This window comes from Sturnira hondurensis, unplaced genomic scaffold (genome assembly GCF_014824575.4).
Source record: "Sturnira hondurensis isolate 20B ecotype Veracruz unplaced genomic scaffold, ASM1482457v3 Scaffold0006413, whole genome shotgun sequence".
In the NCBI taxonomy this organism is placed as follows: domain Eukaryota; kingdom Metazoa; phylum Chordata; class Mammalia; order Chiroptera; family Phyllostomidae; genus Sturnira; species Sturnira hondurensis.
In genome coordinates this window covers 42,923,434-42,939,598 of record NW_028079044.1, presented here as the reverse complement: position 1 = coordinate 42,939,598, position 16,165 = coordinate 42,923,434, and the positions used below count along the sequence as shown (strand labels likewise).

Genomic DNA, 16,165 nt, shown 5'->3' with positions numbered 1-16,165 from the left:
CATCATTTATTTGGAATTAGATAATTAAAGTTAATTTCTAACACATCTGCAAGAAGATTAATAGGAACAACTATAAAGGACACATGGATAAAACCAAGGTGGGGATGGAAGCAAGGGAGGGAGGTGGTTTGGCTGGGGTAGGAGGGAGTAGTGGGAGGAAAATGCAGACAACTGTAATTAAACAATAAAATACTTTTTTAAATGACACATAATCTTTAAAACAAAATTAATTTTAAATCCATTTATTTTTAAAAAACAAAACATATATAAATAGGCTAAATAACATTCAAGCCTGAGAGGGCTACATCTTTTTCAAGAACTTAATAGTCCAAAAAGACTAATACTTATTGCTGATTCAGCTCACAATATCAGCCCTCTTCAGGCAGCAATACAATCACTACCGAACGTCGTATGGCCACCTCTTGTGGGAATGAGAGATTCACTGTGCAATGAGCCACAACCCTGCCCTCCAGGAGCTTACAGTGTAGCTGGAGAAAAACAATACATCCACAACAAATAAAACATCCACACATCTATCACAACAAAAACAATTACTGGCATAAGTCATCATCACATGTTTTAACAAACGTTAGTCGTAGGGACTACCTTGGCAAATATACACGACCTCAAGTTTCAACCTGACATATCCAGAAGAAAAGTTTTATTTTTTTTTGTTCACCCATGTTTCAAATAAATTGAACTAAAAGAGGAAAACACAATTCCAAACCAAATGTAGCATAAAATTTAGTGTTCATGTCCCAGAATTTCTCCATCCAGACGTCCAGTTCAGTAGTTCTGACTGCCAAAACGATGTACAAATTCAGACAGTGAATAAACGGCTCCCCACCCTACCTCAGGATCCATACTGATAAAATCATTCAGGTTCATTTTGGAATCTAGAAAAATACATGAAAGAAATGTCCACTGAAAGCACAATTTTGGTTTAACAGCAATAAAACAACCCAAAAGACTAAAATTAGGGAAAATTATTCCAATGGATAAGCATTCAGTATCACTTCTGTGGCATTCTTACTGCAAATGGATAAACTCCATCTAATCATGACAAAACCTCACACAAGCCCAAAATGAGGGGCACTCTACAAAATAACTGACCAGTATTCTTCAAGATTTAAAAGTTAGAAAAGAAAAGGAAGAAAGAAAATGTCATAGTTGAAGACCAAGCAGACATGACAACTAAACATAACACCATGAGTCAGAAAAAAAATCAGTGGGAAAACTTGCAAAATTTAAATTAAGTCTGTAAACTAATAGTATTATGTCAATATTTTTTAATCAATTGTACAATTTTCTTGGTTTCAATAATTACACTATAGTTTACTCAGATATCCGGAATGTGAGTAAAGTGTATACAGGAATTTTGTCCTATTTCAGTAAATTCTCTAGAAGTCTAAAATTATTTCTAAATAAAAAGTCAAATGAAAAAAAATGCATGAATAACCAAACTGCCAATTTACAGGAAATTCAGAGGATACAAAAAAGATGCAATTAGGAAAATCCAGACTGTTTCTCCAAGACTCAGTTTCTTCAACAAATAAATTATAAGAAAACAAAAAAAGAGTTGGAAAAGGAATCTACATATTAAAAAAGTCCCCCCTAACCTAGCTGGTGTGGCTCAATGGATTGAGTGCAGGCCTGTGAACCGAAAGGTTGCCAGTTTGATGCCCAGTCAGGGTACATGCCTGGGTTGTAGGCCAGGTCCCCAGTTGGGGGCATGTGAGAGGCAACTGAACAAATGTCTTGCACATTGATGTTTCTCTCCTTCTCTTTCTCCCACCCCCCTTCCCCCTCTCTCTAAAAGTAAATGAATAAAATCTAAAATAAATAAGTAAATAAAAAATAAGACACTTCTTACAACAAAAAAAATCTAGATAATCAGCAAAACCAAAAGTTTTGTTGAAGTCATCAGAGAACCAGGCATGCAGGATGACCAAGGAACCAGAAACAAAGGAAAGACAAGTACCTTCAAGGAGAAATGGGGCAGAAGTTAGTAAGTCTTGCTTATTAACTGGATAAGTCTTGCTTACCTGGGATGGAAGCCATACCCCCTGTCAGTAAGTAGGTCAGCTAAAATTTTTAACAAATTGCTAAGGAAACCTCAACTACAGAAATATGATAGTATCTATTTTCTAGGGCATTTAAATATAATTAAATAAAAAATGAGTACTATCTTCAGGTATTCACTACTTAAAAACAAAATGAAAATTTAAAAACTGTTACAAGTTCAATGTACAGCATTTGTTTATGTAACACTGGTCCTGGTGCTCAGCTCCAATCAGCTGGTGTTACTGTAACACATCTGAAAACAGTCAGATAAAAGATGTATGTGGACAAGACACAGCCAAGGGCTCAGGAAGAGAAGAGGACAGATTTGGTATCCTCTATAATTCAGCCCAGAACTTGGGAAATGTCCTTAAAAACTGAGTCTTAAGTAGCTGGTGCTGGGACTTAATCATTAGGGCAAGGCTATAAGACTGTAAATCTCAGCTTCCTTCTCATCAGGAAGAGTTCCTTTCTTTAAAATACACTAAACGCGGAATTGGAAACAGTGGCCCTGCAGACACATGGCCACTGAAATTACTAAATGTTTAGTTTTTCACAATGCACAATATATTAAATGTACTAAATTTTAAGTCATAAAAGTAATAAACGTAAGGGACCAAGTAAAGTTGCTATTAAAATACCTAAAACATGCATTAATTTAAGATTTAATATTTTCTTGAAACTTTAACTTCTTAAAAAATTAAACACTACTAATTAGCTAAAAGTAATTCCCATTTGTTCTTACACTGGATGTGTTCCTATAATAAATACACAGCTTGAAGTAATTAATTTATCACATGAGAGAACATTACAATGTGATTAAATTATCCCATGAGAAACCAGTATGTTTACCCCACACTGCAGAGCAGATTCCTTTCAATTTCAATCTCAAGGTCAGGAGGCCTCAGCTGAACTAATTACATATGCACCAAAAAAGACACTGCACTCCCCATTAAAAAAAGCCTCCTCAAGCCTAGTGTTCTGCCACTTCCTAGCCATGCACCTTAACCTTCATGTATTTCAGTTTATGGGTCTATCCAACATGGAAATAAAGCTTGTCTCATTGAGTCATGGCGAAAATGAAATTAAACTAGTATGCTAAAGGGCTGGCACAAAGCCTGAGACAAAATAGCACTTACTATAGGGTAGTAGTCATCAAAACTAAAGGAGTGACCCAAAGAGGGTCAGGACTGATGAGGTGGTACTTACTGAACATCTACCACGTACAAGGCTCTGAGTTAGTTAGCTCACGGCTATGAGAAAGGAAGCTGCCAAGACACATTGTCCCAGACCACATCCCCTACAGCAGGCTGTCCAAGGCTGAAAGGCAGACCTCTGAATTATACCACTCTCCTATCCTAGCAGCTGTCCCAATTCTAATGCTGAGCCCAGGAAGCAGGTTGGTGAACCCAAAAGCAATTCCAGCATAAATTTTTTAAAATTAGGAGAGCTTTTCACAGAGAGCCTCAAAAGTCAGAGTTTGAATCCTCTCTTAGTTCACTCCCTTCAAATATGACAAATGTATTCTTACTTGCTTCCCTGCTAACATCTGAATAGTTCTGTCCCATTTTTCTGGCTGTTGCACAGCTTACAGAGCACTTTCACACAGACAGCAGCCATGTGATGGGATGATCTCACCAATAAATGGTAATGTTGTAAATTACTTTCAACCATAAATAATGTTTCAACTCATGTGAATGCCAAACAATAGTAATAGGGTGAAGAAGCCTTCATCCACTCAAATCTCAAGAAAGTATTAACTGGACTGATGCCTAAAAGCACATAAATGAGATAAGTGGTACAACAAAATCTAGTGGCTCTCATCTCCTCCTAATAGGGATTTTATTCTAGAGCCAGGGAAATGACGTTTCATACATCACAGGATACACTGGTGATTTTTTCACCATAACACCAAACCCTACCACAGCAAGGTACTACTAGTCACACTGTTACATGACATAAGCACACAGATCTCCTAAAGCCCAGTGTCCCCACAGTAGGTACATCCAATACTCTTAGCGAGTGCCATGGCCTAATACTTAATACCCTTCCTCTCCCATGAATTCTGATGTCTTCCAGCCCTGCTCTCTGTGTCTCAATTTCTGAATCTCATAAATACACAGAACTACTCTTCCTCTTACCTCCGTACCACTCGGGGGGGTTTACCCAAAGAACAATGCAATTTTTGTCCTTGGTGAAGCAAAAACGCTGATCTGCATGGGAACGGAAAAGCCCTCTAAGGAAGCATCTTTGGCTCACCTCCAGTTTCGATGCAGGGATATGACGGAGGAGGCTCTCTCCAGTTCCCACTGGAATCTTTCATGTGAGATCGGTCAGAAGCAAAGTTTTTCAAATAAGAATCGGCACGGATTACTCTAAATTTCCTGCAGATAAAGCAGCATTCGTTTATCTCAGAGAGGTTATCACAGTTGAAATTCTAATTCAATTTTTATATAGACTTATTTTCTAAAACATACACAAAATTATGCAAGCGTTTTTGTACTATCAGTAATACAGAAATATATGTGCAGCTTATTATCTATTAAAGAAGCCATGAGAAATGATCTGATGAAATCCAAACTACAAAGGCAGGAAATACATGCGGTTGCCATTTTTTACTCAATTGTGTTCCAGGGGCAAAACACACTCTTTTCAGGTGCTACTGTAACAGCCTTCTCATTTTGGCATCAGAAGGCATCCCATTCCCACACCACATACATACACCCCAAAACAGCAAAATAACTATTTGGGAGAAATCCCCAGAATAACTAAGAAAATATTTGAGATATTATCACACAAATTTTTAAAGGACTGCCACTGCCAACCTTTTATACATTGGACAGCCTTTAAAACTTTAAAACATTTTGAATCTTCTGTGTAGCATATCATTCTCAAATATCAACTCAACAGTGATGCCGAGACAAGTAGTCTTTGCAAAACAAATGCAAAAACAAACAAGACAACTTCATGTAATTGTCAAAGTCTCACTCCAGAAAGTAGGAAAATTCATCCTGACTTTCCTCACCTTCTGAACTGTGGATGGATGTCCTCATCAGACTTAAAGGCATCTTCCACATAAGCATCAAAAGGACAGGGAAATGGCAGTACAGTGTCGAGATCATAAATGAAGCTCTGTCCTCCACTTGAAACATGAAGCAACACAACATGGTAATCCTAGAAGTAAACATCACTAAAATTAAGCAATTTACTTTATGATGCCAAATTCCAAGGCTATATATATAACACTTACATGAAGAAGGACCCCCAAAAAACCCAGAATTTATTTATAAAAAGTTGTGTATTTATTCTCATACGTTTAAACTTCAGTGTCCTTCAAAGTACTCTCTATTTGATACAATACAGCTATAGAAATGTTTTTCCCACTGCTTAAAACAGTTTTTGAACTCGTCAATTTTGATGCCTTTTAGTGCTTCTGTCATCTTTTGTTTCACCTCTTCCACATCAGCAAAACATTTCCCTTTGAGAACTTTTTCATGCAGGGACAGATCAAGTGAATAGGGAGGATGGGGCATGGGGGTCATGCCATTTTTAATCAAAAACTGCTAAACACTCAGCACAATGTGGGCAGGTATGCTCATGAATCCCCCATCATGAAATGGGCAAGCACGTTGAATCTTGAAAAAATAATCACTGAAGTAGAATACAGCCTCTTACAACACCACCAGCTGGTACACTAATGTAGATGGGTTCCTAGAACACTCACCTAGCAGGGGAAACCTGTACTACAAACAGCCTGTCCTCTAGAAGATAATTACCGGGTTTTTTGGGGTGGTTGGGGAGGATGGTTCTCCCTTGTACATAACATCAAAAACAGATACAAGATGATTACAACCCTCTTTAAAATAGCAAAATAAAGCAAATATAAACCCTGAAAACAGACCAAATGTCTAGTGGAAATGTTCATATACATCAAATACCCTTTGACCATGCAATTTTACTCCAAGGAACCTACACTACAAAAAAATGGCCACACACATAACAGTATACACACACACACACACACACACAAAGAAAATCTCTGTAGCACTGTTTATAATTCCGGAAATTCAGAAACAATCAGAAGTCCACCAAGAGGGTTACAGTTAATAAATCATGATACAGTCATATCATGGAATACTAATGCAGTTGTTAAAAAGGTTTTAGTACATTTATGCGGAAAAGAAAAAATGTCCATGTTATATAGCTGGATGGAAGCAGCAAATTGCAGAATATGTATATATTTTTTAAAACTGCATGTATATAAAGACACAGTGCACATTCAGAAGTAAATATGCATGCATATGAATGCAGAGGAAACAGTCTGTAAATATATCCTCCAAACTATTAACAAAAGGAACTATTTGAGGTTAGTCTAGAGAGGGAAAGAAGGGCTTTAACTTCTTGTTTTATACTATATATATAGTTAAAAGAAAGAAAAATGTTCCTTTGGGGTTTTTGTTTATTTTTCTTCTTTTAATCAGCTAAAACTTCATTTGTAACCATTAAGGAATAAAGAGAGCTTTGTGTGCACGAGTAGGTGGCACAGTGTATGTGAATCGCACTCTCACTCCCAGACCCTGGGCACTGCTGAAGGGGATGTCAGGGCAGTTATCAAGAACGTGGGGGCAGTCTGGTGCTTTGAGTCCCTCAGAACAAACCACTGTCATGGAGAACACTGTGAGATAAAAAGTTCTATCACACTAGTATAACATTCATAATACCATCTTATGTTTCTAGTACTTCAGAGCTTACAAAGCAGTTTCTCAGCTGTTATTTCATTTCACTCTCAAAGGTGGGAAAGATAATTCATTGAGACTAGAGGTGTTGTACCATCAGAGACTAAAGTGCTTCCTCTGGCTCCAACTCTATCTTAGTAAAGCAGAAATAGCATCAGAAATGGATGCTTATTCCCTGTACCCCCCTTAATGCACCCTACCCTCCAGATATAAATGAAGAACGGCTCCCCTACAACAGCCCAGTTCCTTCCCCTGGGCTCATTCATGTTATTCCCCTCCATCTACAGCAATCTTCTCCACCACTCTTCTCCATATCCATCATTCAAGCTCTGACTCAAATGCACTCTTCCCTGTTTCCAAATCTGTTTCTTGCTTGCCATCTTGTACTCACATTATAGGTTTTTTTGCGATACACACTCCCTACTATTTATGGGAAACTGTACTGTTGAAACAGACACAAAGATGGGAATGACAGCTCCTCACTCTCAAGTTTTTAGAGAAGTGAATGGGAAACACAAGTCAACTACTGCAATAGAGGGAGGTTGAGACAGAACGAAGGAGGCAGGGGAGCAGATAAAGGCATTCTGAAGTTGGTTCACCTATTCAAACCTTAACCCTTCCACTTAGAGCCTCAGTTTCCTCTTTCATAAAAGGGAGGTAAATACAGCGTTCACCTTGGAGTGTACTGGGGGAATTAATAAGATTATGTATGTAGATATCTTTTTAAAAACCACCACCAACAACAACAAAATAGAGGAGCTGGAAGACCAATAGCCAAGGAGTTTCACTGAGAAAGGACTACCACCACTGAATTTTGCCCAAAGGGGAGAACTTTCCAGAAAGGAGATACAATTTGTGAAAAGGCATAAGCAACAAATATGGTCCACATTCCTACACATCAGATAAACTTGAAAGAAAGTAGGCCTCAACTTGGACTTGCCTTCATAGCAGAGATGCACAACCAAAGGAGACAGATTAAAGCAGTTCCTCACTTTCTGAGTTGGGTTCAGTGTTTGCCCAGATGCCAAGGAAGACCCAGTGGGGCTAGCATGGGTCTGCTCCTTGGGATCTGGTGTCTCTACTCATTCAGTGAAACCTACCTACTTCCCACAAGAGGACAACAATAAGGCAAAGACAAATGTGCCAGAGAGTGTGGGAGGCTTCCTGCAACAAGGTTCCCCACGCTGAGCTGCCATGAGATCTGCATAAGGGGGACATGACCACAGGTCCTTGCCCTGTGAGTTTCCCTAAGACAGGAAACTTACCTGTCTTAGGGAAACTCACAAGGCCATGACTCAAAATCCGCTGAACCCTGGCCAGGTAGCTTAGTTAGTTAGAGTGCCATCTCAACGTGCCACCAAGGTTGCAGGCTCAATTCCTGGTCAGGGAATATCCAAAATTCAACCTCTCTCTCTGAAAACAATAAACAAACATTTTTAAAAATTAGCTGAGTGGTTCAGCAATGAGGATGGCTTCCTCACAGGGCAGATGGACAGTCTGCAGCAGAAATTAGTTATATAGAGTTGCTAACAGTAGATAATGCTCCTTGAGCACCAGTACACACAGCCCATCAGTGAGAGACTGGGGCTCAACCCCAGTGTGCCTGACTCCGAGCCCATGCTCCTAACCCAACACTGCTCTGGTTTGGGGCTTTAATGTCAGAACAGCACATTGCCTGCTGGTGAAAGAAATAAGAATGCAAGCTCCATGAAGCCAAGGATTTAGCCTATTTTGTGTCTGGCATGTAACAGGTACCCAATATATGTAAGTTAAATAAACCAATGAAATAAATTCAAATGGTATTTTAAATTATCAGAAACTAGATGTTTGTTACAGTATCATGAATGGAGTTTTCTTTTACTTTTTCTTCATGTTTACTAGTACAAACAATTCTGTTCTGCAGGGGGCCAGGTGAGGGTGACACATGCATGTGCACTAGAAAGGATCCAGCCTAAGACCCAGTTCTGCCACTGATCAGCTAGATGACCTTGAGCTACTCACTTTGCCTTTCTAGGCTTGCCTGTACACCTGAAAACTGAAGGGATTGCAGTAGATCTGTGTTTTTCCAATGCCAGTCATGTTTACTTAGGAGTTTGCTAAAAAACTAATTCCTAAACCCTTCTCTAGATCAACTAAATGAGAAACCTATATTTCTAACATAGTCTCCAGATAATTCTCATGCACAGCTGGACTAAATATTACTAAAACTCTTTCCAGTATAAAAGGATAAGAGTCAGGGAGATCACAAATATATTGCCACAGACAATTTAAAGTAATTCCTATAATAATTTCAAAATTAAAATAAACACGCCTTGTGAGTGCCTCTACCTTAGGCCAAATAAGATCTGTTCTCAAGAGCCGATTTAGAACTACTATAGTCTTCCTCTACTGCCCTGTCACTTCTGCTCTACCGAAACATAAAGACCACTCAGGGTTCACGGTACTCATAACGCATCAGAAGCGCTCTGGGTTAACCATCTTACCCAGATCACAGGTCCATCTCCAGGTCTTGCCTGCTGTTTCCATATAGGTATCTACAAAAATAATAAATTATGTAAGCCACAGTGTCAGTAAAACTACTGCTAAATTCTTTAAAGCAATATATACACAAAAAATAAAATATTTCTAAGCACCAAAAAATCAAGGTGAAAGAATGAATGGGTAAGAAATCCAAATACTTCTAAATGTCCTTAAAAATGAAAAAGCAAAATTAATTATACGATGGTCTTTGGAGAGTAGAAAAAGACCTGAACTGGGAATCAGAAGGCCTAGCTGGTTCCAATCTTGCTTTCTTATTTAATTACTCATGAAACCTCCTGAGTCTCTGTTTCCTCATCTACAAAACCAAGATAGCTGCCTGAAACTTGCATGTTTCACAGGGTTCCCATTAGGAGCAAATAAGGTGGTCCTTGCAAACATGCTTTATAAAATACGACGGGTTCCTTCTTTTTTAATACTTCATATGAGTTTACTGTAGTTCTATTCTATTTAAACTCCTAAAGAAAAGGGGTTTAATTTGTGTGAACATACCAATCCATAGCTCCCTACCTCCAAGTGATGAACTAGGCTCTCCTAACCCAACTATATACCCTGGAAGGGAAAGAAAAATTTCATCCAAAAACAAACTTGAAAATGTTGCTGTATTTTATAAAGCACATTTGAAAATAGTACTAAACCCACACTATCTTTAGCTTTGGATACCCTAAATTTCTTGTTTTCTTTGTGCAATCACTCACCAACTTACCATCTTTCTCTCATTAGATATGAAGACAGCATAACATTCTTCTAAAGGATACTGGTCGTGGTTTTTGATGTATTCACAGAGTTTCCAAATATTTTCTTCACTGAAACAAAGTTGAGTTTTATTTAATCAATACAATTAAGCAAAAATACTCTGTGCCTTTCAAATCTGAAAAGACTGATGATGACACGAAACTGTTGGAAGAGGCCTTAAACACCTAATGACTGGCTAACATTTGAACCTCCTCCAAAACATCTCCAACAAGCTGTTATCCAACCTATACTATATGAACCCTTCTGCAGACACAGAGCTCATTACCTCCCCCAACAATGTCTGGGTATAGATAAAAATATTTTTATATCTGATAAAAATGCTACATCAATATTCTGTAAGCTTTAGGCTCAGGAACTTGAGATACAGATGGAATTCCAACTCAGCCACTTAAACGTAAGAAGCTCTGAACACCCTGACCTCTCTGAGTGTCTGTTTTTCTCAGCTATAAAAAAAGAAATAATCACATTATATTATAAACACTCAACGCATCTTAGTAACACTGGTTTCCTGCTCCCCTAAGGAATGGGGCAAGGTGAGTGTTTGGGGTAGGAAGGCTCCTGAGTGGAAAGGGTCAGGGCAGTTATGTGATATGTCCAGAAATACTTTTGGAGGAATTCCTGTGAGTGTGATTCCCCAAACCCCTCTGGTACAGAGGCAGTCCTGACTTTCAGAATGTTCTTTCCCACAATGAATTGAAATTCACCTTCCTATACCTCCACCCCAGATAAAACCCCCTTCTATATGAGAGGCCTTTAGCTATTTGAAGCAGTGGTTATAAGTAAAGCAATGTTCAGTGCATCAAGCGAAGCCACACTAGTAGCCACAGCCACACTCCCGCACAAGCAAGCAGTCACTGATGAGAGTACTCAAAAGCTCAGCCCCTGCGTTCATTTTCCTGGTAGGCCATATGGTATACCTTTGTTCAAAATGAGCTACACCAACACTCTGCTCACACGCGTGACTCAATCTGTCAAAGCCTAATTTCCTGCCACCTACACCATGTTACCTGAAAATGAAGCAAGGCACAAACAGCACCGAGGACTATCACTATTTTATGGAAATAAACACTTTCAATCCACAAGCATTGTTGTTGTCTACCTAGCTCAATGTTCCATACAACTAAGCTTAAAGCACCAAAGCTGAGTTTCTGTATTTTTCTCATATAATTTTGTTTCTCTCTAAAATACCTAAGAAACCTTATGGAAAAAGTAGTGATAGAGGCCACGACACAACAGGAGATTACTAACCACTTCCCCATAGTATGGAGCAAACAAATGTATTATTTCTGCTCACATCCCCCAAGACATCTAAGGTATCTACTAGGTCTGACCCCAAATGTATGCTTTTTGTTGCCCTGGCTGGGTGGCTCAGTTAGTTGGAGCATCGTCCCATACACCAAAAGGTTCCAGGTTCAGTTTCCAGTCAGAGCATATATTTAGGCTTCAGGTTCAATCCCTGGTGGAGGTACATATGGGAGGCAGCCAATTGGTATTTCTCTCTCCCTCTTCCTTCCTCTCTAAATATCCATAAACATAACATCAGGTGAGTATTTAAAAAAAAGTGTGCTGTCTTCAAATTTACTACCTGAGATAAATCCTTAGTCTCTTAACACTTTGCTGTGATTATTCAGTGTCAGCAGTTAAGTCTTTAAAATGCAATTTAATTGTGATGGGATGTTAGAATCTAAAAAATAAACCGTTTATAATCACACACACAGAAAACTATATCCCTTTCAAAATATATACTGTTTCAATAGGATATATAACACAAAGTATCTAATACTTTTAAAATCTGGATGTTCTAGACCAAGTTTTGAGAAGACATTTGTCTGTCTTGCCTATGACATTTTGCAGAGTTGACCACAAAAATATTCAAGAGCCTGTGATGTACAAAACACTATGTGAAATTCTTGGAAGATATGATATTTATTGCTTACAGACAGTGAGAGCAGACACAGAGATCCATAAATAAGTAAGCATCCAAGGCCATAAAAGATACATAAAGAAGCACAGAAGAGGGACTCAGGGCCTGGCCTGGTAGTTCAGTTCATTAGAGTATCATCCTGACAAACCAAGGTGGCAGGTTTGATCCCTGGTCAGAGCACATGAAAAAAGCAAATAATGAATGAATAAATACATGGAATAAGAAATCGTTTCTCTCTCTCTCTCAAATCAATCAATCAATTTTTTTTAAAAAAAGGAATCACTAATTTAAAGGTATAAGGGAATATAGAGGAGATAGAGGTCAGTTGTTTTTCCTTGTTTGTTCCCCTTACCTCACCCCAAGGATGGGCATAGAATTAATGCAAAAAGCTCATGAATCCATATGCATATAAGTACTACTGGTAGGCTGAATGCACATATGCTTTGAACATATATGGCCTACTTCTTCAAATATATTTGAATGTTACACAAGAAAAACAAATTTAAACATAAGAGATACTGAATTTGTAGTCCCTTTCTATTTTCCTTTTTTCCTCCCAAGAGTAAGATTAAGAGTAAGATCTCATGAAACTTTTGATGTTAATAAAAGAGAGGGCCTGTATACTTGGAAACGGTGAAAGTCAGTTGGAATAGAGAGAATCCCAGATTTGATTTGAGTCCTGGACCCTATTTAACTGGTTTTTTTCTGACCTTTTTTTTTAAGATTTTATTTATTTATCTTTAGAGAGGAAGGGGAGGAGAGAAAAAGAACAATATCAATGTATGGTTGCCTCTGGTGAGTCCCCTGCTGGGAACTGGCCTGCAACTCAGGCATGTGCCTGACAGGGAATCGAACTGTGATTGTCTGATTCACAGGCCTGCGCGTCCCATTTCACTGGTTTTTTTAAAAGGAGGAAATGATAATAGGGCTAAGATTCTGCAAGGGTTGCTGGTGATGGGCTAAAGTCAGAGAAGGATGCGGGAAGAAAAAAATGCTCTACCACCCACACAATGCTACACAAATAAATACTGGCCATCACTGTTATCATTAAGCTGGGTCTTAAAAGATGAAGTAACATCTGACAGAAACTAACAGAAGCAGAGACAACATTTATGTCAAGTTAGAAAAACCCACAGGAGCAAAGGCAGTAAGGTGTACCTACTTGATGTGTTCAGACAGGGTAAAGCACTAGTTCTCACAAAAAGGCAATTTGGCTCCCCAGGGGACATTTGGCAATATCTGGAGACATTTTTGGTGGTTAGGAATTGGGAGAGGGTGCTATGGGACTCTAGTGAGTACAGGCCAGGGATGCTGCTACACATCCTGCAATAGATAAGACAGCTGCTGCAACAAAGAATCAACATGTTCAAAATATCAACAGAGCCAAGGTTCAGAAACCCTACAGAAAAGAGAAGGCAGGCTCAAAATGAGGTCGGAGGAACAGACGGTGAACAGATCTTAGTAGGCGTGTTATGCTCAGGAGACAGACTTTATTGCCTATGCCTGTATCCCTCGAAATGTGATCAACAGACTCAGGCTATTCCTCTGTGCTGCTCACACATCCAGACTCTGGAGTGGGACCCTAACGGTTGCATGTTTTACAAAAGCTCCCAGGTGATCCTCCAGCACATTCAAATTCAGAATGGCACTGAGCAGTGTGAAGCCAGCTAAAGTTAAAGACATTAGGAGATAGGGAAGGGTTGGGCAAAGGGGCCTGGTAGAAAAAATTGGAACAGGCCCCCAGCTAGCCAAGGAGGGTCTGGCATATGGCTGAAGGAACTAAAAGATGATCTATTGAAGAGATGTTCATCTCCTACCATTCTCCCACTGAATCACTTCACTACACTGTGCTATCACTTCACTACTCCTTGTTATTCCTAGAATATTCACAGCATACCTCCTTCTCAGAGCCTTTGCCCCTGCTGTTCCTTGCCTGCCTGGAATGGTGTCCCGCCAGTTATCTATGAAATTCCTGCCCTCTTTTTCTTCAGATTTCTTAATTATCACTTTACCAACAATGTCTTCCTTCAATATCCTAATATAAAATCATAAGTCTCCATCTCTGATCTGGTTTTATTTGTCTCATAGCAATTAACACCATCCAAATGTGGTTTACTTATTTTTGTCTGCTTTCCCACAACCAAAAAATAAAAACCACAAGGAACACTGTCTATTTTGTTCACTGCTATAACTCTAGGGCCTAGAATGCTGCATTACATGCTCCAAGTGCCTAATAACCATTTGTTGGATGGATGAATGAATGAGTAAAACAACTGAATGGGCAATAAGGACAAAAATAGGATTTAGGTGAGAGGCAGGGCAGAAACAAAGTGCAGTAGTTAAGCATGGACACCAGCGTTACCGAGGTTCCAGTTTCAGGACCACCTACCACTTGCTAGATCCGCCTTCTTGAGCAAACAACAGGCCTCTCTGTGGCCCATCTTTTCATTTTAAAAACTAGGAAAATGATAACAAATAGAACCTGTGTCCTAGGCATGGGTGGAACAACTTGGCGCTGGGCATGACATGCAGTCAGAGCTGAACACACTGTTCCGCTCCTGGTGACACTGGTTTGGTAACCAGCTGGAGGGAAAGGCAGTTTTAGATGGCCCTGAGGTTTCGCAATTGTGCAGGGACTGAAGTGGGAAGAAGTCATTACAAAGGCAAGGGGAGGCAAGTGTGGGAGCAAAAAGGACCAGGGTAGGAGGGGTGATTCAGCCACAGGATGGCCTAGGGCAGGGGCACGAGGTGGACTCCACGACAGTGGAGTCCAGGCCAAATCCTGCGCGCAAGTCCCATTCCTTCACTCACAAGCTATGTGGCCTTAAATAAATTACTTCAGGGTTCTCATCTTTAAAATGGGGGAGAACAACGGTCCCTACCTCCTAGAGTAACTGTGGGGCGTCAATGAATCCGGTTACATAAACCATTCCGGCATACAGCAAGGGCTACGTAAGTATAACCATTACTACATGACAACATGGTGGTCACGGTCATGCTTTTTGGTACAAGAAGGTCTGATGTGGACTCCTGGCTGCGGTTAACTAGCTGACCCTGGGAAAGTTCCTGTGAAGTCTCTGTGCCCCCATTATCTTACAAAATCAAAACGACCTTCACGTCAGTGCGATTCCACACAGGGTTGGGCAGGGTCATTTTCCAACGGCTCTCTGCGTCCCACCCCCCGCTTCCAACTCCCCCTCCCGGGGCCCCAAACGCTGAGATCCTCTGAGGGACGTCCGAGCGCAAAGCGCGAAGCTGAAATAACGCGACGCCGACCCTACCATTCCCGGCAAAACCCGCCCTACCTCTCCCCCATTCAACGACCACGCTCTCCTCCAGAGGTTAAGGCTGCCATTCCCGCTCCCTCCTCCCGCCAAACCGGAAAACCCGCCAGTCGGTGCCCAGAGCACCCCGGGAAGGGGCCGGGAAGGGGCCGGGAAGAGGCGGGGCCCGGCTGTGACGCCGCTGCGCCCGCGCCCCCTCACCAGTAGCAGCTGTTATAGACACAGGCTTCCCGCGGCGGGCTGGCCGGCTGGTAGTGGGCCGCTGCGGCTGCGACTGCGACAGCGGGGACATCCTCCTCCATGGTGGCTTGGACTGCGGCACCCGCCTGAGGTGGACTGACTAGACCAGCCCGCGGACGGGCTTCGGGAAAGAGCTAGGCTACAGCACCTGGGCGCGCGTATTCTCGGGGTAAAGTGGGCGGAGCCCGAAGCCGCGGGTGCTGTTCCCTAGCGGTGGATCCTGGGATGGGTAGGCGGAGCCTGGGCGGGGTGGGAATCTCAGTTTACCCGCGCGCGACCCTGGCTGGGCCGTTGGGTGGAGCCAGAGTTGATGGGCGGGCCCAGGGCGGTCCTCTACTGGGGAGCCGGGAGTGCAGCCTCCGGTGGGCGGGGTCTGAGTGGATGAGGGGCTGGTTTCGGGAGGGTGGAGCCAGGGCAAAGTGGGCGTATCCGGGATGGAGTGAGCTGGGTGAGTTCGCTGCGAGGAAGACTGCGGGATTCCGGATAGGTGGAGCCGGGCCGGTGGGAGGAGCCAGAGGTGGGACTGGCGGCTCAGGTTCCGAGTGGGGCGGGACTGCGAATGCTGGCTGCGGCGGTAACGGGGGAGATTTGCTTAACTTGGGGAGAGGAGAGGTTACCCTCCTGCA

At 41.2% G+C, this 16,165-nt stretch overlaps 1 protein-coding gene across 1 annotated transcript; it reads right to left on the bottom strand.

The window, feature by feature from the left end:
• Positions 1 to 221: 221 nt before the first annotated feature.
• On the bottom strand, positions 222 to 15,810 carry NTAQ1 (N-terminal glutamine amidase 1). The gene is made up of 6 exons (XM_037048480.1): positions 15,501 to 15,810; positions 10,042 to 10,141; positions 9,281 to 9,331; positions 5,087 to 5,235; positions 4,321 to 4,445; positions 222 to 896 (listed from the first exon to the last, which is right to left on the bottom strand). Exons 1-6 carry the CDS (start codon positions 15,599 to 15,601, stop codon positions 787 to 789), a joined length of 636 nt encoding a protein of 211 aa, XP_036904375.1. The 5' UTR covers positions 15,602 to 15,810; the 3' UTR covers positions 222 to 786.
• Positions 15,811 to 16,165: the final 355 nt, after the last annotated feature.

Bases quoted from the DNA above. Each gene is read 5' to 3' on its own strand.
- NTAQ1 (XM_037048480.1), bottom strand. From the start codon at position 15,601: ATGGAGGAGGATGTCCCCGCTGTCGCAGTCGCAGCCGCAGCGGCCCAC. The intron at 9,332-10,041 runs GTAAGTTGGTGA...TTATTTTTGTAG, and splicing joins TATCTAATGAGAGAAAGATG to ATACCTATATGGAAACAGCA. The intron at 5,236-9,280 runs GTAAGATGGTTA...GTTTACTTCTAG, and splicing joins GAGATGGACCTGTGATCTGG to GATTACCATGTTGTGTTGCT.